Here is a 27,348-nt window from a genome sequence, read left to right on the forward strand (position 1 = left end):
ACATGTCATCATTACAAACCCATAGTCACCCTTTTCAACACTTGTGACTTTCATGAGTCAGAAGGTTAACTGATGGGATGTGGGACAAACAATTGACTTACTTATTGAGTCACGACTTTATCTGAAAAGCTATTGATTTAACGCATCTTCAGTTAGAACTAATTATTCAATATTAAATCAATCCCGAAAGAGAAAGCCCTTAGAACAGTGTGGAGTCGAGGCGTAAATTCAGGCAACGATACGCAAAATATAACCTTAATTTATCCAAGCTCTAGCTTCTCCCTTAGTAAGCGCAAGCATGGTGAAAGCCAGATACGACTAGAGATGACTGTCACAGAACATTACGGATCTAGTTTGGTTCATGAATGACACTTGCAGTAATAAAGTCGTATTGTTGGAACATGCGCATGAGCATGAAACCTTCGCTCGAGCCGAGAGGACTCGGGGGACAGGAAACAAAGCGTGTCTATTACAACGTAGAAAGATAATAGGTGATCTCTTCCAGTTCACTTACCTTATCAAGTCATGTGGGATTTAAATGTGGTGGATTCCTCTTTCCCTAGCTACTTGAGGGAACAACAAGCCAGTAGATGAACTATGCACGAACTTCATTTGGAAGAAAGACTTCTTAATATACTATACATTTTGGAAAATATCCAAACATAGGATACAGAAGAATAAAAACTAGGAGACGACTCATAGATACCTAAGAACAATCGGACGGATGATGAGTGCAAGGCTGAAGAGATGCTGATCCTGAGGGAAATCTCCTTGAGCTCACAGCTCGGGATATAGCAATATCGGCTATTTTTTCCAGCATGCTTCTAGGAAGTGAAGGGAGGTAACGGGAACTTTCAACTCTCATTGGATAGTACAAACTCCACAGTGCTCAGGCCTTGCTAAGGTAGACATTCGCCACTCTGAAGGTATACCTCCTGATGTACCTGGAAATCGCCATGTAACACCATATGTCGCATTGGATAGTACGGGCAACAGGGTTAGGGGTGAGAAACTGTTAGAGTTCTGTTAGGATTTAACCTCAATATACTAAATGCTGGTTGTGAGACGACATTATTTTGTAAATAAGCTTAGAAAGTAAGTACTAATGTAACGCTGAAAGGGTTGTTATTAAGCATTCAGATCAAGTTTCTTACGAGCCATCAGTTCTGCTCATAGAATCTTCACCCTAGGAGAACAACTTTATCAAAGCACACATCTAAGAAATCCAAGAAAACTGATTGGGTCATTTATATATATATATATATATATATATATATATATATATATATATATATATATATATATATAAAATGATTTAGACTACTCTTAATTATCTATATATACAAATCATTCTCTATCCAGATAGTCAACTAGAGCTGAACGGCAGGCTAAAAATTCAATGAGGCTATAATTAAGACATCCCCATTAAGCAGTCCACAAAGTAAGTCAGGCAACAATGAAGGTCCTTGGCCGGCATTCGTACTGAATACGTTATAAAAAGTATTTTGATCTTCAGAATTGGTGTGGATTTAAAGGTAAATTATGTTTGAATATGATAAAGAGATTCAAAAGAGAAAACTTTAAAAGATTGTGTAAAGAAATCACCTTCATCCTTACTACAACCATACTGTATAAAACCATGGCTCTTCGAAAACCGAATGGTAGGTGAACAAACCATGAAAAGCGGAGCTAGTCTCCTTCTATATTTTTTTTTCTTTCGTAAAGTGAGGTGGGACAATTATGGAGGGAGAGGTTGTAGAAGGAAGATCTTCAAAAGAAGACTGAAAGATGATGAATGTCAATCTAACTCATCAAAGGATGGAAAGAACAAGTAGAGAAAAATGGGGAATGTTTTCTTCCATTTAAATCAGCCGAGATTTACATCTTTTCGTCTCTGAATGAAATCTACCCTTTTGATCAAGATGAAGAGAAGTAAGGTTCCTCCCAATTAAATCAGCTGAGATTTTCAACATCTTTCCGTCTTTGAATGAAATCTACCCATCTGATTAAGGTGAAGAGAAGTAAGGTTCCTCCCATTTAAATCAGCTGAGATTTTCAACATCTTTCCGTCTCTGAATGAAATATACCCATCCCATCAATATGAAGAGAAGTAAGCTACATACCGAAATTTTAAAGAAGAAATAGAGTAACCTACAGCTTCTAGTTATGAGTAAGAATCTCTTATAGTAGTTTCGATCAATCTATATAACCATCTTTTTGTTAAATAAAAGAAAGGGAAGAAGGTAAACCATGGTAATTAATTAAAGAAAATTAATTTTAGAAAGGTTACCATTGTATTCCAGTCTATGTGCGTATACGAGTATTATCAGAGGCACCTTAAAAAGTTGATTAACCTTAAATGGATATTGGCCAGTTATCAGAACAGTGCGTCTGGAGGCTCAACAAATAATAGTAAAAGCTTTGTATAAAAGATATATTCTATCAAGATGGGTAGAATCCAGGTACATCCATCAGTTTGTATAATATGAGGCACTAACAAGAAAAAGAACAAGTTGGAGGCTGGCATTAAGTTAGAGAAGAAGACATCCAGTTTTGCTGCCGTCCTTGAAGAAAAAGATGGCAGAAATTATCTAAAACTTATCCTAGAAAGGAAGGAGTACAATAGGTATTTTTGATCGCGTTGCATTTCTTTCTCCCTGACTTTCGTAACTGTTTTCAATTCCAGAGCAATTTAATTGAGAAGAAGCGCATGGAAACACCACCTGGGGTATTTTGGCTGGAGGGTATACTCGAATCTTTGGATTCCAGTGTTTTAGTCAAGTTTTCCTGCAGCTCTAGAAGTTATTGAGATTTCTTTAATAATCCATATAACCACAATAACACTGGGAGCTAGAATTTCGATTGTACTGGAATAAGTTCAAAATAGTTATTTTTACAGGTTTAAACTCAACCCTGGAACCACTAAGGGTCTCGATCGAGATTTATTTTCGCCACGATCAATTGCTAGTTGGCGTCTCGATCAAGACGCATTAAGTCGCACATTGTTTGTTGCATTGTTACGATTTCATAAAATCAGTATTACATATTGCAACATATATCGTTATGTTCAGTGAAAACCGTAGTTTAATATATATTTGTAGAAATATAATTTTAATGATACAAATATTTACGTTGGCAGCACTTATATAACCTATTCGGCAATGGCTCGACTGTCATTTATATGTTTATAGAAGTAACTCAAACATTTGATTGTAGGACCGCAGGTCCACGCCTAGTTTTAACGGGACCGTGGAACCCACTGTCCACCCTTAAGAAGTAGGTAAGAAATGCTCCCCACAGTTTTACGACGTGGACCTACAGTCCGTTTACCGAAACATTTGCATAGCCTATATAGTTTTTTTTATTATAGGCTTTTTAGCAGTGTAAAACTATATAGTCTGAATGTACATTATATTTGGAGTATTATGAGTGTTTTAAAACAAACATATGTTTCTTCCTCAAGGAGAAACATTTGTTTAAATGTAATCAAATTTTAACATTTTTGCATTTTTAAATTGGACTAAAGGACACACATAACATTTTTTTAAGTTTTACTTTCACATAATATGTTTCTTTTAATCTGCTGAAAATAATTATATATGAAACTTGGTATATCGTGTATCGAATGTATTTTTTTTTCCAAAATATCCCTAGCGAATATGCCAATTAGAACTTAGCGGTTGAGACAAAAATGCTCTCCGGTTATACGGTCAAATGTTTGAGAATTAAACCATATTTTGCAGAGGAGCCGCCGAAACGTTCGACGCAACTTGTACTACAATTCTGTACGTTATCGAATGGTACAATTATGAAGGCGTTACAGAAGTTTCATTCGCTTCCAAAGTTGTTGTCAGTTTTTTGACATTATTTTTGTGAGCTTTTCTATAATTTCTCAACTTGTGTCTTTTAAAGGTTACAGCCAAAATGTAACTTTGAATTTCTCGTATTTTCAAAATTAAAAGGTCAAAATGAAGAAAAGCTTTATATTTCATCAAATCCACCCTTTTCTTTTCAATATGAATACAATTTTAACTACTCATGACACTGGATTTCATGAGCAGATATATCAGGTCATGGGAGAATATCACGTTTTTTTACACTATAACCTATGCCAAACATTGCAACCTGGCAGGTAACCCAAACAAAAAGCCATAGCCATAGTATTTTATTTTTAAGTTAATTATAATTCAAAAGTAATTTGAGTTTTATTCAATGTTTTCCAATGGCAATACTACATTTTTTAAAGTTGCAGAATATGAAACTGATCATTTTGGAAAGTTTAAAATAAAACGTTCTTTAGTTTGTTTATTCATTTTTTTATGTTAGTTTTCTGTTTAATATAATACATAAAATGCATGTTTTTCATTATCAGTAAGTAGTTTATTATTTTTGCATTGGACTAGATATTTTTCTTACAAATAGTGTACATAAAACAGAATTGTTTGTAGAGATTTCTAAGCCATTTTGCCTTAGGTAAATATATAAACATAAATTAAACATTTAATGCACTAAATAGTATTTCAGACATTTGCCATATTCTTGACCACTGTATGTCTGCTTTTGGACATCTATGAAGAGGATGGATTCCAATCCCTAAAATGAAGTGTTCTATATTTGTAACATATAACAATGGTAAACTCCCATAATCATATTATCCTTTCAAATCATGTATTACCAATAACAAATTTTGAACTAAGAATATTCTAAATAGCTCTTTCTAAATGACCTTATGAATTGTTTAGCTTCAGCTGCTGAACTTTATAAAATATATACAATTTTGTCAAGTTCATTGGTACACCATGTTTAATAAACAGAAAAGTTAGGGTGTTTTAAATTATAGGATAATTTTTCAAATTGCAAAAAATTATTAAAGAAGAAGCCAGCTGTCCTTGGCGTTTCCACAATCTTCAATTGGATTCATGCAAGTACATGAATAGTGTCCAATCTAAAATGACTGTAATTTTTTATCCGACAAGTTGTATATTGTTTTGATTATTCTTTTTAAACAATAAACCATAAAAAACCATATTTGTAGGAAAGAGTTGTTATAATGCAGATAAAGAAGTGTTGTAAAGTAAAGAGGCTGCTAGTTGGTACAGCAACTTGTAGTATTAAAATGTCTTATTGTATACGTAGTTGTACGAGCATATAAGCTGTAATATTCTTAGAAAGTAAATTTTGAATGAAAATTTTTTTTTGTAATGTTCAACAATTGTCATTTTTTTCTATTTATGATGACATTGTTCATAGTTCAGTTGTGTAACTATGGAAAGGTATAACTGTCTTTTTATACATGCTGGGAAAGGTTGATTCAATGCAAACAGTACTTTTAGCTCCATTTCTTCTTCCGCTTAGTATAGCATTTGAAATCTGACAGTGTCACAGATTTGACTCCTGGATTCTGGAGTCCAGAAATCTGTAAGATAAAGAAGATAAATCTGTAAGAAGAAGAAATTCAAAAAAGTCGGCAACAAAGACATTCAAAACGAACTCTTTGCATTGTTTCGATATCAGAGAAGCACCCTGGCTACAAAAGTTCTGTCTGACTTTCAGATGGATGTGGACTTCAGATTCCAGAATCAAGTCTGTGACAGTGTAATTTTAGATTCTGGAAATAAATGCTGCTAAAGGTCAATATAATAGTTTTTTTTTTCTATTTTTTTACATGCTTCATTGATCTGCATTTTAGATGTCTGTCATATTCTGGGCAAGGCATTTATAGAAGAGTGAAGCTTGTGTAAGGGAAGTAGGATTGGCTACTTCTTTACATATTGAATTATTATTATGTGGATTTCAAACACAAGATTCTTCGGAAAATGTGGATTATGTTATAGAATATGTGCACAAAGTAAAGCTTGCATTTTCACCCTGAATATAACTCTAAATAAAGTGGAAGGCTCAAAAATTGTCGTTCTGTCATGACCAAAACTTTGATTATTATATAAACAGACAAAATTCAGCTAATACTGGCAACATCTAATATTAGTTTGTAATTCTATTATCTCATGATGTCCGTGGAAGTCACCTTAAATGTAAATATCTTACTTAAATATTGACGTTTCTCAAAATCACACAATATTGTATTCAACCAACAACTAATTAAGTAAGAAACATTAACTACTTGAAACTATTGTAGTTACTTTAAGATTTTTTAAAAGTACACACAGTGGGTACTAGGTATTCATAAACATACTGTTCTCTTGTATTTATATTAATACAGTTAATTTTTTTGTTTGAAGTTTGTTATTGGCGATGGGTCATTGCAAAAGGTAATACAATTTTGGTAATTTATCATCATTATATGTTGCAGTAAGTTAATAAGTGGCACTTCAACCCATTTCCAAATCGAAATTTTGAAATTTGATGATTAGGTGTAGAATGAGTGTGTCTTTTATTTATATTTATATTAATTCAACTGTTCTATATCACAAAGAAATTAGATACTATAAATAAAACAGTATTGATAGTATACTTGCAAAAAAGTACAGTTAAGTAATAATATATTTAATTATTTATTTTAATTTGTATACTATTCCTATTAGACTTTATTTAATTTGAACATGTAAATTAAAATGGTTAAACTGAGTTATTTGTTGTAATTTATCAAAGAATGTGTAAGTATTTTTTTACATACTTAAACTTGACTGATTTGAGGTGTTTTGTATCAATATGTCCTAATTATGAAGCTACAAAAGTTTGTGGCAAAATTGATCACAACCAAACCAAGGACAGATCCAGTGCTGATTTTCCGAGGGGGCCACCTTGGTTTTAGTTTACCATTATATTCACTATAAAAAATATTTTTCATTTTTATATAGCAAAACATTTAAATGTTTTAAATAAATGTAATTATATTCAAAGTTAAGTTTATTTTATTTGTTATGGTTACAATAAGATTGATTACAATTTTTTCATAAAAACGACTTATTCATAATCTTGAATGGGCCGTGGCCCTTCCTCTGGATCTGTCACTAACAGATCAATCTCACAGTCGTAAAGAAAAACCATAAGGATGACAGATCCGCCCTTTGTCCTCAAAATATTAATATTAACATTCAGGACCTATTTGTTGCCAGAAAGTTTAGGGACAACCTCCTAAAAGTAACATCACTTTTGGACATACACTAACAGCAGGTTTGTGTTCTATATATTTATTCCTAGTAGTGCAATCAAAAACAAAGTATTTTTGTGCAACTCCCATTACTGTATACATACCAATTTTTAGAGGTGTATTTAAAAATGTATTTTACCTATTGCATAGTCGCACAAAGATACGACAGTGTGCTACAAAGCTACTTGGCATGTAAGCCAGAACACTTCACTAAAAAGCTTGTCTCAAGACGCTACGCAGGCTTTACGGTTAATTAGTGTTGTGTTTATAAGCGGACTTTACACCATTATTGAAAACCTATATAAAATCACAACCCTTGCAATTAAGCACTTTCGATGAGAGCACTAGAGGGGTTTTATGGTTTCATTAAAATACAATTCCTACCGTCACATAAGGTAGACCTGGCTGTTATTGGTAAGCCACATTGTAATTGGATGTCTTGCAATAATCTTTTTTTAGTCGATGACTGAATTTATTATATTTTTATGAAAATCTAATGCTAGTTGTATTTTTAATTCTCATATATTGTTAGAAAATGTGACTTAATACTTATTTAAAAAGTATCTAAGTGTATAAAGTGACTATCATTTATAATCCTAGTCTTGAGTCACATTAGTATGAGTAAGACTAATTTTTGATAAAATTTCAAACAGATTTTTAAAATTAAGTACCAATAACATTTAACAAACATTGTATTCATGTTTGTCATTAGAATTATTTATTATTGTCCAATAATACTGGGGTTGTATGAAGTACTGGAGTTCCCTCATACATAATCCATATATTTTCTTATTCTATATTTGGACTTAGGTAAATCCAAAAATAATTAAACAAACCTATTAAAAAGCACCCTTTACTTAATTTAATTTAACAAAGCAATTGTTTATTCTGTAGGAGTTACTAGCATTAGGCCATAGATTATCGTGTATTTGTGTTGTGTCAAGTAACATTGTCATAAATTGCATTTTAATGCCAGTGATTGCATCAGAGCCTCAAAATATTTATACTGAGTGTAAACTGTATGAGCAAACCAAAAAAAGCTGTCTCATACATGTTTAAAATTTTCTTAATTGATGTGGTGATTATGTTATCGATATTAATTGGTTGAAAAAACTCAAAACGTGTTTAAACCAAGAATAATAAGTTCTCCAAATACATCTCTTGACACATTTTTGGGGAATCCTTACATTTTATTATCTTCCACCCAATATATATATTAACACAATTCATTTCAAAATATTGTAAAAATCCTAAATATTACTACCTTGAAATTAAAACTTAAAACTATTCTTTTCTACTTTGGAATCAGAAATTGTTGCCATAATCTGCACGCAGTGGGACTCGTAGGTGCCAATGTTGGTCAGCATCGACACGCCACACTAAACTTGTCGTAGCTGACAAAGTGGACAAGTTTCCAAGTCAATTAATCACGTCAGGGGAGGGGAGGAGAGGGAGTCAGTAATTACTCATAACTCAATTAAACTTATAACCCCCAGTGGGAAACTCCCAGAACAATTAATCCTTCTATTTGCATAAAACATTCTCAAACTTATCTGAAACTGCAAGAAAATTGAGGAAGAAAAATTAATTAATTGACAGTTAATTTATTTTTGTTCAAGATGAATGATATCCATGTTTAATTTGAAGTAGTTGTAAATTAATGTTTAAAGGTAATTATTTTAGAAATACATTTAACCATTCTAATGTCAGATAATAATTAAGTTATTGTGTGAATTCAAGAACCCTCACACAAAATTTTACATTTTGACAACTGCTAAGGCACAATATCAAACCACTAGCTTTTGACCTTACCTATTGAAGTATTTACTAAAATTAAAAATAATATATATGCAGTCATAAAATTTCTGTAAAAATGTAACCATACAAAAATACATTTACAAGAATGTTGAAAGCTATATCCAAAAATAACCTTTTTATAAAATAATACAAAATCAGATTTCTGTATTAATTAATTGCAAGTGAACATGTATTAAACGTGTTTTAATAAAATATCCCTAATATAAATATTATGCACTAGCCTAAACCCGCGGCTCCGCTCGCGTGGCAGTAGAGAGGGCTACATCAATCAATCATTCTTGATGCTGATGTTCGTATTCGATTCAATTCGTTTACCTTTGCGCGCTGGTCGTTGCTTTGATTATTACGAATTCGTTTTGTTGCTATCGCACGTGCGCTGTGACGGCTTAAAGCACTTTTTTTTCTTGGCGGCATTATGTTATTTTCCAATAAAATTCGTCAAAAAACTGCTCAAAGGAATTCTGTAAAAAAAAATGTTGAGAAAAACATTCTTCAAAGAATATTTACATGAGAAAACAAAAATACTTGCCTATTTTTTTAAACCTTTTACTGATGGAAAATAACACTGTTCTTGGAAATTGTAAAAAAGATATCAAATCACGTTTATCAAAAATTTGACATTTGTGACACGTTGTAAATGTCAAAAAATGTTTGTTTACATAGAAACGTCAAAAATATTTATGTTTACTTAGTTACTGTCAAAAATAACAACAATTTTTTGTCGCATTATATATGTTTACAAAGAACAGCTGATTAAAAATTTGAAAAGACTCTTTCACTTAATAACATATGTTTGCTGCAATGCATTTCTTACGGGTATTTCTGTAACCAGTGGGGCGGAATCCTGAATCGGGAAAGGGATAAAAAGTATCCTATAACCTTCTACAGATCAAGACGAACAAATTTAAAAAAAAATTAGGCGAATCCGTCCAGCCGTTTGTGAGTGATGCTGTTACACACGAACAGTTTCATTTTTATATATATAGATTTATAACATGATTACAAAAAATAATAATTACAAAAATATTAACAGTGAAGTTAACAACAAAAGCTGAACAATAGATAAAAGCAACATGACATACTGACACCTACTCAAACTGCTAATAAACAACCTATTTAGTTTGTTTTGTTTATAGTGGTAAACTAACTAATTTAAATTCAATAGAAACCTATTATCTAGATATCTAGAAATTTTTCACTTTTCTATAATCATTACCTCTTATTCCATTCTTACTATTTGGGTAATGACGTTGAAATGTATTTTCGTATATAGCCTGCTTGCTTACCGTTGTGTTTTTATTTTATCATGCCAGCAGCTACTTAATATATAAAAAATTACTTACATTGCTGCGATCCCTGTATTTCCTTCTTTTTTGTGACATAGATTTCTTTATTTATCATTTTAAGTATAAAAAGCAACTTTATGTATCTATCTTGAAAAAATATTCAAGTGAAGAATATTGTCACTAACGACACAATAGGTGTTAAATTACATAATGGGTGATTACAATGTAAAATCGCTGATTAGGTAATACGCTAAAACTAAAACCCTGATCATGTAAAATCATGTAAAACACATTCTTCAGAAGTTTTCGTTAAAATAAGAGCTCAGCATTCTACATGTATTCTAATGTGTCTAAAATATTGCTAAGTCTATAAAAATGGATGTGAATCTTTTTGCATATGTTACTGATGTCCATAAAAGAGCATCAAAAGAGTTAAACACTTAATTTTTCATTAGCGTCAGAAAACTTTCATACTTAATATTTATAACACATTACTATTTTCAAGATAAAATCCATTTCACCATAAGTCAAAGGAATTTTAGTTAAATAATAACACAGCTTAACTTTCTCACTTTAGTTTATTAAAATCATTAACAAAAGTCCATATCACAGTAAATGCTTAGCTATCAATACTTCTCAATCATATCCTTACAACCCATAATTTAATATTGCAACAACAGTTGTCTCTAAAATTTATATTTATTTCTCATTATCGTTAACAATAGTGATGTTTACTGTAAAAATGAATACACTTGGTCTAAATACTACAACTACAGAAAGAACTGAAATTTTTATTACAAAAAAAAAAGAAAACAGTTTTAACCACCTTTTGCAACACTATAAGATAAGACACACTTGAATAATGTCTATACTACAATAATAAAACTAAATTAACATTTTATATAATATTGAAAACATAGGCAAATAACTGGAACATAATAAAACTGTAGTAACTGTTTATATGGAGTAACATCTGTCTAATAGGCACTACATCTTCTTAATTATAAAGGCACAAAAATAAGTAGGAAAAATAAGTAAATGGCCTGTTTACTAATTGTAACCATTCTAAAGTTAAACTAAAAAATATTTCTTAATTATAATAAAAAAAATCGCCTTCTGTATATTCACAACCATTCCAACAAGCTGATAAAACAGCATAATAAGTCAACTATCACTGTCTGTGCGCGTGAGTTACATGTGGTCCTTGTATGATACAATTTTTAAATTGAACTGTATTCAATATACTCTATCAAATTTAATTTTTTGCTCAAACCATCCGATCTGTTGTCGAATTTTAAATTTTAAATTACATTCAGGAATTTCAAAAGTGAAAACAACTATTGATAATGGTATCACTTAATGAAATTCTTAAATTATGTCTAGCATATCTTTTAAATTTTAAAGGTAAAACTTGGCCACAAAGAATTTTAAGACAAACTAATTATAAATTTCCAAAACAAGATAAAACTAGAAAATGTTGACATCTCAATTCTACTAAAAAATAAGATATGTGAAACGGCTTATTTTTAAATAAAAAAATTAACTGCACAACAAACTACGAACACAGATAATGATTTTGACTGTACAGCCTAATTCAACACTCTAACAATCATTCAACAACAAAGGACAATACTACTAATAGAAATGTGAGCAAAATATTGCATTCTAAGCGGACAAAATGACACAATCTAATATTTGATACGATTAAATTGTTCTTACAAACACAGTTACACTGTTATAACTTAAAGATAAGTATGGGACTCCTAGCATGAAATAAATTACATTCGGACATGAACAGTAATACTATTGTAACAAACTTTGGTTCTATTGCGACAAACATAGCTTAGGGGAAACAAAATTAGATAAAAAACTGGTAAAAACATATACAATAGTGAATTTTTATCTAAATGCGTCTTTAAACATGACTAAGAGAAAACTCGAATAATGTGATTGTTGCGGAGCCGACTCGGATGATATGTGTACTCTAAACTACCTGCTACCTGCGTTGCAAAACGGAACAAGTACAAATGTCGAACTAACACAACACACTACAAGATCTATGGAACGTTTCTCTCAATCCGAGAGTGTTTACATAATATTTCATATCTGCTTATCATTGTGATTTATATACAAGGATGTATGCATCAGCATACACAGAAAACACAATTTAAAAAGAAAAGAATTACTTACTGTGGCAAATACAGATTATCTTTAAGGGTTTTCAGTACAAAATATATTGCATTTTATTACGATTGTTATTAGAACATGGTGTTATAACAAAATTACTTTCAATGTTCTAATTAAACAAAATGGTGGATGAATTGAATGGTACATTTACTATCACCACAATGGATACATTTCCAATTTTATTAAATAAAAATCATTTACACAAATATATTTTCAAAAATGTAAAATGTAAACACCCTGTGCTCTCGCTAAATCTGAATATCAAATCTGAAGCGAAAGCATCAATAAATAAACTGTACAACCCAAATATTGGGCGGTTCCCAACTTTAGTTGAGGAGCTCACGAAACCACGGACGACTGTGGAAGATCATCGGAGACATCGGATCATAACGTAAGATCGTGCGCACAACCGTGGTTCATGCGGTACTCAATGTACTTGATCCCGGTGTTGTGCCAGTAGTACAGTGCTACCACTACGAAGAAATGCCACCACTGGTGAGATGAGCCGATGTAATCCACTTTACCTGTCAAACCAGGACAAAGTTTATAACATATATACATCTTCTATATTATATTCTGTTAAAAAGTGGCTCTGAAATTTAATACTATCAATGTAAAATAACATTACTAAATTGTTGGTTCAGTTGTATTTACTAACACCATCAGAAATTGAATACTGTCAATTTAAACTGGCATGCTTCATTTTAAACTATTGGTTCAGTCGTGTTTATCAATATCATTATTAAACCGTATAAAATTCTCAATAATATACAATTTTAGGCCATTCTGTAATTAGCCCTTTCAATGATAGTCAGTAAATTATTTATGATTGTTTTATTTAACATGTGTATCTGTCATACCCTAAACTAAGTAGGGGAGTTAATGTTCTGTTCTTTCCACCCAACGATATCACTAACCCATCATGTATACAATAATGGGTTTATCAATACCCAATGATTCATAATTCAAATTATAAATGTTGCTCCTTTATGATAAAACTATCCCAATGTGGAATATTTAACTGTAAATTAAGGAACAGGAGAGGTAAATATTTATTTTTAAGTACAATTTTTCAGTGTATTAAGAAACTTTAAGAGTACGGGGAAACATGAGTAATACTTATTTTAAATTTATATCATCTACAATTGTTTGATAATCAACAGAATAATTGGCCAGAGGAGTAAATGAAATGAGAGATGCATGATAAAGGCAGAGATTTATTTCAGAATATGTTATTTGGACACTTCACTGTAGTAAAAGCACTGTTTAGATCCTTTAGCATAATTGCCCTAAGCCATTGGCATGATGATCGAGTCTTGCCATGAAACTTTGTCTACATAGTTGTATTGTTGTCAACTAGATAACATTTGATTCAGTTGTGAACTCTTCCTCGTTTTGTCCTTCTTATATTTGGTTAACTTTTGCAAGTTGCTTTGACAGTGTAAAATATTAAATTTTAGGTAGGTTTTGTATACATAATCAGCCTATTTCAACATTGTCCTCATGGTAGCGTTAACAAAAAATTTCTGCATAACTCCATCATAATCATCGTGCATAACTCCCATAGCCCAAAACCACCACCCATTCAATAGTTTACATATGCTATATAACATGGTTTTTGGAAATGATAGCTATCTAAAAAAAAGCTTAAACAAGTTTAAATTTCGTACAAAATTGATCTTATACATATATTGACTAAGTTCATTGGCTAGCATGAAACACCATTTATTTCCATTATGGCGACCATTCACACTTTCATCAAATTTATAGTTCCCATTATTTATGAAGCTAGAAAAACAGTAATCTGGAATGCTTATAACATCTACCAAATTTCTTTTCATAAATCATTTTTGTGTATCTCGAACGGTTATCAATATATTGACTACATGTAAGTCCCATAAGAAATTTTCTATCAACAAGAACCAATGAAAGGATTGCTGAAACAAGTTAGGACACAATTTCATTCCTTATGGCGGCCACACACACTTTAAAACAATTCACAACTCCGTTATATATGGACCTAGAGAAAACAATTTGTTCTGTAAAGCTTATAACATTACCTAAAATTATCGTTATAAACTATTGAAAATATATTCATAACATTTCAGTTGTCAGAAAATCTACCTACTTCTTCCAAAATCTACCTACTTCTTCCAACTGAACCAGAAGGATTATTTTCATTTCATATAGTTAGGTAATGTTTGTTGTTGTTTTGAGGATCTCAGGTTATGACTTGGGGCTGTAGGTTGTCTGTGTGGTGTAAAACAACAGGTTTGTGTAGCAGTGAAACCTAAATATTGTTTTTCTAGGTCTTTGTGAGTTAATGAAATAATAATGTCTCTAAAGTATTGTTTTCAAGGTGACATAATACACATATCTATTTTACACGAGCCTAGATAGTATGTATGTCTATATATTTACATACTCTTTTTTATCAAATGCATTTTTTATTTCAATTCGTAAAACCAGGAAAACGAAGATAAAACAGTAATTCCTACATGTTAATTAGCCATTAAAAAGTAGCATGTCAAAGGGATAAATTGTTAACCAAAAAAATATTAAAACTGAAAAATCTAAAGTTTTATTTTAAAATATGCCAGTTAATTGTATAAAAACTGGGTAATATAAGTAATTGTTTATCTATATGATGTACATCCATGTAATAATCCACTTTTTCTACTATCCACTTTCCATTAAAACAATTAATCAGTTCCATCCCTGCACCAAATCACAGCCTGGCTAGTTAAATAAACATAGTTGGAAGCAATAAACCAACATAATCCACAAAACAACTTTTAATGCGAAACAAGCGAACAATTGCCGCAAGGGATTCAGAATGAAAAAGTCAACTCATTAATTCGAACTCTACAAGAGTCGCAACTAGCTGCAGTTTTGTTTGGTTACAATGCAACAGATTATAAATAAATTAGCTTGTCCTCAACAAGTTTTTAATCCACCAGTATTAAATGTGAAGCACCAACTAAAACTCCTAGCTGTTAAAATGATGAAGAGATTTAAACAGTAACGCCTTGTTGATCACTGGGAAAGCTATCGCTTTGCGTTAGTTTAAAGCAAGTAGTTTTTATATCTAATGGGCATTAAATACAATAAATAAAACAATCCTAAATTTGTAACTAATTACTATTGTTTAAAAAATTAGTATAATTAATTGTATAATTAATTAGGTAATTATTAAATTATGGATACCACATTTCCACAGAAATTTTTGTTGATAAAATCAGTAGTAATTTGACTGCTTTTTTTGACAGACAATAAAAAAAATTAAAACAGTGGACTGAGTTTAAAAATAATTTTATAATGTAACATTTTGATTTTGAGATTAATATTGGCGCTTCTTTATACCTCTCCAACCTGTAGGCAGGTAAAAATGTAAAATCTATCAACTTAACATTTACACCTTTTTATAGTGGATTTGGCTAAGCACACAACACTAAATCTTTTGAAGCCTACAGCTATTGATAGATCAAAATAACATTTGACTTTTGTGTTGACTGTATGACTGTTTTCCGTATACCATGTATAACAAAATAACATGTTTATTAAATTTGTATAACAGCAATAGCCTAATTTAATTTCAAGAAAGATTCATTCACAAAAAGTACTTTTTCCACCAGGACTAGAACCCGGATCTCTCACTTGCATGGTAAGCATATATGTATGTTACCACTACACACACCACATAGCTACCTTTTATGAATTATTATTTAGTTGACCATTTCTATCACATATTATCAATGATTGGAAGACTAAATGACCATCGTACAACTTAACCATTCATTAACTTGTTATAAACAGCAACATTTTAATCAAATATCAAGAAGTATTGATTTTTAAAAGTAGGTTTGACAGTAGTCAAAAAGAAAAAAATGGCCTTAGACATTTAAATTTCAATAATCAATCCTGTCTTGTTTCTATACAAACTGGGCATTAGTTTTTCATCTAACTTCTTTTTTTAAATTTCAGTCTTTGATCTTGTTTCTGAATTAAATTGTGATTTTTTACTTTGTACAATATGACAAACAAATTAACAAAACACATTCAAAGCTGCTGCTGTTCGGGAAAAGTCACAAAGATTCACGATTCTTGAAGCTTCACTTTAAAATAACGCAACAATAAATTTTAGTTGCAGGATTAATTGTGATTGCTGTCATCAGACAAGAATCAATGGTTTTTACTTGACTCAACAAACTTTCATATCCTCCCTACACTAAAACATATTTGCGTGGGTGTAGTTGTATAATGCACATTGTGCAACTCGGGGACAGTGTTCCTTTGAGAAACACATCAAAGAAATTTAACTTTCATAAAAAGCCACTAAATATAACAACAGACTTCTTGCTGATGTTATACCTGCCTAGGTGAACAATGTTAAATAAAACAATAATTGCCTATCATTTTATTACTAAGAGTTTCGTTCTCCTGATATTAACAAATTTATAATCATAAACATTCTTAATTTTACAAGCATATTTAACTTTACACCGGAATTATTGTCTAAATCAACTTCGCCAAATCTGCTTATCAGTTATCTACATAACCACAACACAATTGCCATGAACTGAACAATTTGTTTTATTCCAAGAGGGAAGAAGGGAAATTTAGGACCTTAAAAGATTGTGAAGCTGAAACTATTGGCCCTACAGCCAAAAAGCATGAGCGAAGATCGTTGTTTAGTTTACTATGCTAAAGACTGATATTTATGATATATTTCATATTGACGGGTAGAGAAGGTAAGACTAGTAGAAAGATCCAAGCAAATTCTTAATAGAATAGAATATTCTTTATTGCACATATTCTTGGAGAACAGGGCAAAAGTCATGTTTATGTTACAATTGGTGTATGAGTTAGTGTTTGTCAAAAATTGTGTGTTCTACATTGAGCAAATTCTTGGATGGTGTAAATTGGTCGCTCCAGTAGCCAGTTTCTCAAGGAGGCTTTGAAGTTCTTTTCTGGCAGTCTTCTTAGGGATTCAGGTAGAATGTTGAAGAACATTGCTCCTCGATAAGAAGGTTTCCTCTCAAATAAGCTGAGATGATGTTGATTTAGGAGAAAGTTGCTCCTGTGTCTGGTGTTATAGGAGTGTCCGTCTCCAGTCCTTGCTTGCCCTGATTTGATTGTATAGAGGATTGTCTCTTGGATGTAGAGTCCTACTACAGTCAGAATTCTCAGTTCTTTGAAGGCTGTTCGGCATGTGTCAAGTGGTCCTAGTCCTTTTAGAGCTCTAATTGTCCTTTTTTGTAGAACCAGCACCCTTTGGAGATTTGAGATTGTCGTGCCTCCCCAGGCTATCAGGCCGTATCTCAAGTGAGATTCAAACAACGAGTAGTATGCTGTCATAGCTACATCAGTGTTGCTGATTTGTGCAATTCTCCTTATTGCGTAAAACTGCTATTTAGTTTTTGACAGAGCTGGTTGATGTGTGGTTCCCAAGATAAATTTCGGTCCAAGGTGAGTCCTAAATATTTTCCGAATTCTATTGTAGTTACTTCTGGGAGACCATGGTAGTTATTTTGAGTAGCTGTAAAAATTAGTTGTTGGGTTTTTGATTCATTTAAAACCAAATCATTTAGGTTGCAATATTGTTTAGCCATATTGAAAGCTACAAAGGAGTCAATGTCTAGTTGATCTTTGTTTTTGTTTGCTACAATAAGGGCTGTATCATTGGCGTACATTACCATTTCACAATAGTTTTGAAGGTATTCTGGAAAGTTGCTAGTCAGAAGGATATACAAGACGGGTCCAAGAACAGAGCCTTGCGGCACTCCTCTGCTTACTGGTAGTGGTTCAGATTTTACTTTTTTGACCGTGTTGTGTGTAGTGTAAGTAATTTCCACAATCTGTGTCCTATTGCTGAGGTAGCTCTTGAACCAGTCTAACCTTCATTAATGTCTCAACAGCTCTCAAGGCTTTAGAATGAGCATCATGATTTACTTAGAACTGGCATGCTTTATGTAAGAAAGTTGTAAAATATGGAATACTGAGAAATCAGTGTAGAGTGCATCATTGAGCCTATTACTGCACAATTATTATAACCTTCATTAGTCAACACTGTCCACATTTTACTGCAAAATAACTTTTAGTCTATGCATTTTCTAAATGTACTTAACAGAGATGTTTTTGAGGTCCCTACTATTGCAGAAAGTGTCAAAATTATTGAATCTTAAAAAAATTCCAAATATTTATACTATAAATGGATTATTTAGATCTGAAACGGTTCTTGCATGGAGGGGTGAGGGGTTTGAGGGAAAGTGTGGCCAGGGTGGGGTGAGAGGAGCAGGTGCAGCCAGTAGACTACTAGCACTATTGCAGATATTGGTCTTATGCGTGTCTAGGCTTTCATTGTACTTTGTTAACATAACACTCCGGGATACTGTTTCTCCATAAATTTATAAACTTGTATATTATTTCATCACTTTTTGTACAGTTTTTGAAACCAAAGCACTTCAGCGTCCATTTTAAGCACTGATAATTACATTTTTAGCCACGCTAGTGCGCACTTTACTCATGCAGTGAGCAGACAGAACTGATTGTTTGTGCTGATCAGATGAGCGGGCATACACGCAGCAACATTTGTCCGCTGCGCAACCAGGGCCCGTTTCACGTCCATGTACTCTCCAGACAGATTCATATTAGCTAATAGATCAACTTTGTACCATCCACGAGATTAATTAATCTGCTGTCTACTACTCAGGAGTACTCCTAGAGTATTTTCACACAAACCAGCAAAACTGGAATGGTATCCCATTTCAGTACTAGGGCAATATTATAAAATTTAGTAATTCACACTAAGTTGGCAAATTTACTTGCCAGGCTTCCCACAATCACGAATGCAGTTCGGCTGTTCTAAACCTACTGGAAGCAGGCCCAGCAACTGGCAGTCAGGCCCAATGCTTTCTTATGTGCATGTTCATACAAGCTCTGATTCACCAGAAGTGGCAGTGGAAGCGGATACGGGGAGGCTTTTATTCAGTATTGAACATGTCTCTACAGTAAATATTCATGGTAAATATAAATATGATGTTGTGTTCTTAAAATAACTTGTGGAATCAAGATCTTGTTTGTGGGATAAATTGTCACCTCTAAATTTATCAAAAATGGTGTAAAAATTAACCTCTAAAGTGACGCATACTTAAATGGTGATGAACACAGTACACTGTTATTTTGTGTTCGGTAACTTGTCCTTAAATAAAGGAGCAAGACAAGATACCGATGGTTAACTATAGGACACATTCTCACTTCCCAAGTAGACCGTTTACTCAGAGAGCAGAATCATTTTGTTGATGTGTAAAACGCCCTCAGGGTTAGAAACTGTTCACTAAATTACCATTTGGATGAAGTGCTATTTCAATCACTGCCTTGGACCAAGCTGCTAATCTAGCAGCTGTTGTCTACATTAAAAAGAAATAAACACAATAGAAAGGACTCTCACCTTTAAAAAACCTCTCTGGTATCCTGGTAATGTAGATGAAAAAGGCAAGACCTATGATGAGATACATCATTACCACCCTGGGCAGCAACAGCTGAGACAAAAACAAACATAAAAAATATATACATGTTGTAGTTTATATATACACATACATATATTAATGGGAGCATTTCAAGCAAAAATTATTATCCTCTTTATACATGTAATTTGTATTGGATATCTTGAAAAATGTTTTTTTATAGTTTTATCATTGTATGTTTTTAGTTTTTGAGATCAGAACATTCAGTCTGCCAACGCAGTTATTATAGTACACATTTCAAATATAATGGAATATTTACTTTGTTTTCAATGTTGGCTAAACTGCAATTACTGCAATTTGTAAAGCCAAAATTTATAGATTTAGCGGACCCAATGTTCCTCGAAAAATGTTTATTAGGAAAGACTTTAAATCCCAACGCGTCATTGAACTAAGTAATTTGGAGCTATATTCACACAAAAAATTGTGTGGATCAAAAACAAAAATGTCAGATTTAATATTGTTAATAGGCCTTATGTGGCTATTTGTTAAAATAAATAGTACGGACAATTTAAATGTTTTTAATTTCAATCATAAATTAAGTTTATCAGGCCCTTTAAAATTAGTCAAAGCCAAAGCCAAATTATCTGTACTTATATTATGCATATGAATAAAATAAAGAGTACCAATCACAACTAAATTATTTCAATGTAAGTATAATATTAATTAAAATATGGTTTTTTAAAACTTTGTTTCAGACAGTTCAAAACTTGTATCTATATTAACATTATTTATGAGCCACAATTTCTAAAAGTAAATGACTCAACATTAAAACATTATCTTATGTTTAGCTGACTATCACAGTCTGGATGGCTGCATGGGCCATGTCATACTGATTTGATCCTTAGAAGAAAAAGCTCTTTCCCTGCCAAACTACTCACCACCATCAGTGTTTTCTTTTTTATTACAAACTTGGCTGGGTGAGTGATTTGAATGTGCTCATACCTCGTTTCGCTACTGCCAAGGTCAGTATACCACCTCTCTAATGCAAAACTTCTCCTCACCATGTTTTCGTTTAGACATTGTCATGATATCAGTTAAACTCAACACATACACTTGCTACATGGATGATTTTCTAATTGTATAAGGCTCTAAGGCACCTAGTTGGTGAATATTTGTAAGGGATAATCTCATTCTTAATAATAAGATACTAAAAAAAATAGAAAGATAAGATTCTAACCAACGCAGAATGGCATTTTGAGTGACATGAACTGTTGTGTTGTCGTGTATGAAGCAATATCTAATGTAGAACCCACTACAATGATATTTAACTGACCATAGAGCACAAGTGTAAGCTGCATTGTATCAAAAACTCTCATATCCTCTAGCTAAAGAATTTTTGAAATAAAGAACACCACTGATTTTAAAAGATTTAAATTGCAGAACAAGCAATTAGTGGTGGTTCTGCTGAAAACTATAAAACAAATATCTTCTTCTAGTAAAATTCGTTCTATGGAAATAATGGTAATATACATAACAGCTATCTCATATAATCTATATAATTATAATTATAATTAAAAACTTAGACAGTTTTGAAGATTAGCACATAACAAATGCATTATATTGAGAATGTTTTACTTTAGTTCTTTTATGTCTTAATTATGATTTTTTCAAATCTGAAGAGGAATCAGTTCAGGCCATCTTATTTATCAAGAATAAAAAGTATTTATTAGAAATTGCAGAGTTGGTACAATTAAATGGCACAAAATATATTGATTTAGAGTGCAGAGTTTTCATGAGAATGTGATCCCTACATTTGTTAGGAGAAAATCATAAATATCTAGGTGTAGCAAGGCTAGTAACAGAACTGTGATATTGCAAATTTCATTGACCTATTCACAGATGTGGGTACCAGTGCCTTATCAATGCTTTCTCTACTTATTTTTCCTTGTTAGTTTCTATTATATAAAAACTAATATACATTTTAATTTTGCAATTTTTGTTGTTTTTTAAATTTAAATCAAATTTTAAAATTAGCTGATGAACCCAAATTTGAGTGTGCTGTGCCCAGGTGGAGTATTTACACAGGCCAGATTTATTATTATTTACTTTTACCTATTTGGTGCAGCCAACCACAACCAGGCCCCATCGTTCAACAACACACATAATGCTCCTAAATTTTGTCCATCAATAATAATAATAATATTTAATTACTCCTCATTATGCTTTTCTTCGCAGCAAATTTGTTAGGAGGATTGTTTGAAATAAACCATTATCTGTATAAACTTTTCCAATTACAAAATAGAAACATTTTATGCCTCACAAAGTGTAACAGATCAACATCAGTCAAAGTTTAAATTTCCAATAGTTCCGGCAAGATCGTTAAGCGGAAGTTGTTGGGTACCACAAACAGCTGATAAAGCAAATCAGATGTTGTTTTACATCACATGAAAGTCTAAAATAATTAATAAAGCAAAGGATAAGTCAATTTTATGGTGGAATCAATTCAAGTTATTTACGTACGATGATCACAAAATAAATTTAAAATCTATCGGTGATATTAATTAACATCAAATAAAACGTATTAGTTTGGGTTGGAGGCTGAAAGAGCTCACAACTTCCGGTCTGTAGACCATTTACAGCACATTTCTCAGCCTTCTACTTGCCTCATCTTTAATGGGAAAGGATATGTGTTGATGGTCCTCGTGATAGAATAAGGCATGTTTTTATAAAGTTTTATTTTCATTAAATTTAGTCAAATTAGATTGGTGAGTGGATTTATATTGAAGTAAAGAATATAAATTTATATGAGTAAAACATGGGAGAACTTATTATCCTGGACATCATATAATTTACTACAGTATTTTTACAAACTGGACCTCACCAGAATTGATTTGCAATCATGTTATTAATTTATCTCAAATGAAATTCTACAAAAAAGTGCAAACAATATACACAGTGAAAACAAATTATTAATAAAACTAAATCGTACGGCTTTCAACACATTATTGTGACCACATGCTCCGGTTAATATAACCTCACTTTGAACCGGAACCATGTTATATAACATAATTCAACACCTTCATCGTAACCTACATCGGACATCCATTTGATTATTGCCACAGTAGAAACAACCTCACATTTGGGACTTATGATACCATATGGCATCACCAACCTAGGGCAATACACCGTTACCTAATACTTGAACTGACACAACAATGTTGGACAATTAACTGACCTCACATACTATTATCTTCATCAAAAGTACTCTAGAATGAGAAAACAGAAAATTCAAATATATTCCTAGAAGTAAATACCTTTTATTTGGTAAAAGAATTCTAAAATTCTGATCAGTAATCTCTTCGTGCTAAACTCACATTAGCCTTGAATTGCTTACTAATTAAATATTATTAAAAAAATGTTATACAAAATCCTAACTGATCCTAAATAATATTACTATTACAGCTTACGATAAGGGCTTTATGAACATTGTTAAACTAGTCATTAGTTTTCCTGACTGTACCTGCTTGACATAAAAATAACAAACAAACAAAAAGTGTGACACCTACAGAAACAATAGGGTTATCCAAGCCACCCATCATGACTGTCCAATGAGCGGTGGGAACCACACCGTATGCAGCCCACATCACGAAGATCAGCATCTTGACATTGTCATCTACCTGTAGCCATGGCAGCTGCAGGATCATTGCGATCACAAAGAAAGCACAAACGGTTGTCAAGTAGAATGTCTGCCATGTCTGCAACATCAACACAGTTTTTCAATACAATCATATTTAATTATGTTCAAAGCTTCACTACATCAATAAATAAATAAATAAAATGTTAATATTTGGCACTACATCACTCCTCTCTCAAAAAAAAAACCAAATTAGTTTGTTAACTAATTTAGATTACATATTTAGAGGATTATTCAGTAAATTGCAATATAACTGATTGCTTCTCATTGCTATTACTTAAGAAATAATTATAAAATTTACTAGTATCAGCCAGATAATAAAAACATACATAATTCTCTGTGTGAGGACTGAATATACTACTGTGTGTATATGACTGCACTCGTCTGCTTTGGGTTAAACTATTCATATACTGGGTATTTTAAGTTAATGACGAAATTAAAAGATCATTTTTTTAAAATAACTTCTTTTCTAAATCATAGATACTTGAAACATTTCTTAAATTTGCTGGTATTTTCATTTCCATGTATTGACAAAAAACCCTGACACAATGCGATTTCTGACTACATTCCTGGTTGAGCTAAGAGCAAAAATATACCAGAAACATTTCTCTCTTCCCTCCCCACCATCCCTCTGTCCCTACAGTCGATCACTCACCACAATTCATTTTAGTGTAATTGATCTATATAAAGTGTCACAGAGTTAGTGTCATAACATGTGTCCTTGGTATTAAGTGTGTTTTAGACGATGGAAAGATTGAGAGGGACATAGGATTTTTCCGAACATTTGCCATCATTCAGTGATACCAAAGACTGATTTTTTGCATCATTGAAAGTTATAAAATGTCCGGAAAAATCATGTTTTCCTCACAACATGTGTATTATGGTTATTGTTAGTGTCTGCATGAGCATGAATCAAATCTGCACCAACAGACTATTGAGGGAATACCTGTAGACCACTGTACTAGCCTGATACAGAGCTCACATGACTGAACGAGCACAGGCAATGACACTGTTGATTGAACTTCTCTAAACACATTTCCCATACATATTCTTAGACCTACTTCTTATTCAGAAACCAGACAAAATTCATACACTACCTTATTGCACCAGTAAGCGTAGTAAACACCGGTCATGTAAATGCCCAGCATGCTGAGAGCGATACCCAACAGGTCGAAGGAGAGGAAGTAGTTGAACGTGTGCTCCGAGCGGCATGAGAAGATGTGATAGAGTGATGACATCACCATGCATACCTGCACAGTATTACTTGTAAATGTCTTTAATGGTCTGCTGTTAATCAACCAACAAAAGAACAAACTTATCTATTGCCACTTTACATTTTATTAATTGTTAACCAAAATACGTTAACTGTACAATCTAGAAGTACAGTATTCTATAGCAGAGGTTTTCAAAGACAAGCGAATCACCTAAAAACCTACAGTCTTCGAGGACACCTAAGCTATACAAAACCCCATTATGCTTATTATATTATATTTCCTTATATAAATATACAGAAATATATAGTTTTATTTTTGATTTAATGTTTTATTTGGTTAAGTACCAGGTATTTTTTTTAATATACGAAATATACTTATCACAAAAATATATCAAAGTAGATCATTTATCAATTACACACATGCATACCCTTAAATTCAGAAAAATTAGTTCCAAATTAAAAGTAGAAAAATGTTGTTTAAAAAAAAATTAATTTCAGTAATAACAATTCAGAATTCATTTTGATCTGTGGCTGTATTAGGACTTAATAAATAAGTTAATCGCAAGTACTCAAATATGTTTATTAAAATAGTAAGATAAGTAATAACTTCTGTAATTATTTTCAAAAATATTTAGTATTAAGTATGGGTTTTTCCTCTATATCTCTTGATGAACAAATAACTCAACACTATTAAAGACAGGAATGTATTTTTTTTTTTTTATTTTATAATGTTTGAAGTTTTAGGAAGAACTGTCGAAATTTTTAAACTTAAGCGTTGGTTCAAAGTACTTCAGTCAATTTCTCTTGACACTTTTTATGTTACAAAGCATAGAAAATATTTGTTCACACAAATACGTAGTAAAAAAGGGACAAGATGTTTGAGGGCTTTGTTTGCAGAATATGTGAATCTCGACCGGGCAAGAAACAAAAAATCCACAAATCATTCTCTTCTTGGAAGATTATTTCAAAATTCCCTACTGTAATACAAATCTACTAGTTGATCTTGTTGATTTTCAGAGAAGTCAGTAAAGCTGGCAAAATCCTGTTGTTTGGAGGCGTGTCTTATCCAGTAATTGTTTGCAACTGATGCAGAAAAATACTTCCTCAATGTACTTGCTAAGTCAGTCATATGTTCGATAATCATCTCTTAAACCTCAACAGGTACTTCAATCGTCCTCAAATTTGGTTATAAACTGTTATAACACAGGCAATGATGTGCAAGAGTTTCTTTCAACTCGACTTGCCCACAGCTTCACTTTTCAATCATTGCTTTGATTTTGTCTTCTGTTACGAGTACGTTAGTAACTTAGTATCAGGCCCTTGCAGCTTCACGTTTAAAACATTCAAATGTGTAACTTAAATAAATCTGCAAAGTATGCAATTTTGTAGAGCCACAATAAGTCATGAACTTTTCATGTTTTCCATAAAAAATAAATACCCTTATTTATCGTTAGTTTGAAAAAACACATGAGAACGTTTCCTCAAGAAAGCCAGTGAACTCTTTGTGTAAAAATAGGTACCCAGTCTCACTTCCCATTTTCTGACATAGCTGGGGGAAAATACGAGAGTTTAAAGGTCATGACTTAATAATAGTTGAAAATTTTGAAGAGTTTTAAGATTAGTTTCCATTTTCTTCACTGCCACCAGTGCTTAGTTATGCCCTGCAACCAGGGCGACACTGATGACATAAAAAAACTTTAGGCCAATATCATTGGTTCCAACCTTTTCTAAGGTGGTGGAAAGAGTGGTACTGAGTTCACTTATGAACCACCTCCAAATTAACAACCTACCTATCAAAGGTCAACATGGGTTCCTTCCAGGAAGATCCACCATTACAGCATTGGTGGAAATGGTGGACTTTATGATAGACGAAATTGACAGCGGAAATACTATCATAAGTACACATCTAGATCTAAGTAAGGCATTCAACAGTCTTGATCATGATCTTATCATAGCAAAGCTTGAAGACTTCGGAATTACAAGCACTGCACTTGGTTGGTTCACAAGTTACCTCAAAGATCGAACGCAAACTGTTGAAATAAAAGAAACCACCAAAGGTGTAAATAGAAGTGTGAGATCAACGTTGCAGAAAGTGAAAAGAGACGTACCCCAGGGCTCAGTACTGGGACCAGTGCTGTTTGCTCTCTTTACGGCGGACCTTCCAGCACAGTTGGACAGCATCAGTCATGCTGTAATGTACGCTGATGATACAGTTTTACTCACCAGCAACAAATCATCTGAGCCCTTAGAAATCTCTAGCTTCATTTCTATCAATGTAGCCCGAGACTATTGCATAGCGAACGATCTGGTATTCAACGAGGAGAAGACAACTCAACTCATCTTAGGAAAAAAAAAAGCAGAAGTATCCGGCCCGCCCAATGTTCAGATTGTGGACTCTACCAAGCACTTGGGCGTAATTCTCGACACCTGTCTCTCATGGAATCTGCATATAGACTCTCTGTGTCTTAAACTTGGTTCTGCCATTTTTTCACTTAAAAGAGTGAACTCCGTCTGTACAGAGAAAGCAGTGAAAATGTCATACCACGCTTTATTCGAATCCCACCTTAGATATG

At 32.4% G+C, this 27,348-nt stretch overlaps 1 protein-coding gene across 2 annotated transcripts in view; it reads right to left on the reverse strand.

The window, feature by feature from the left end:
• Positions 1 to 10,774: 10,774 nt before the first annotated feature.
• The window catches only part of LOC124359721 (progestin and adipoQ receptor family member 3), a 35,997-nt gene continuing 19,423 nt past the window's right edge, over positions 10,775 to 27,348 (reverse strand). For both annotated transcript variants that reach the window (XM_046812693.1, XM_046812694.1), the window contains exons 4-7: positions 24,660 to 24,812; positions 23,435 to 23,623; positions 19,853 to 19,943; positions 10,775 to 12,926 (exon numbers count right to left, since the gene is read on the reverse strand). In XM_046812693.1, coding sequence (XP_046668649.1) covers positions 12,787 to 12,926; positions 19,853 to 19,943; positions 23,435 to 23,623; positions 24,660 to 24,812 — 573 coding nt within the window. In that variant the 3' untranslated portion in view covers positions 10,775 to 12,786. The remainder of the gene's footprint in view (positions 12,927 to 19,852; positions 19,944 to 23,434; positions 23,624 to 24,659; positions 24,813 to 27,348) is intronic.

Source organism: Homalodisca vitripennis, chromosome 4, assembly GCF_021130785.1.
Source record: "Homalodisca vitripennis isolate AUS2020 chromosome 4, UT_GWSS_2.1, whole genome shotgun sequence".
Classification (NCBI taxonomy): domain Eukaryota; kingdom Metazoa; phylum Arthropoda; class Insecta; order Hemiptera; family Cicadellidae; genus Homalodisca; species Homalodisca vitripennis.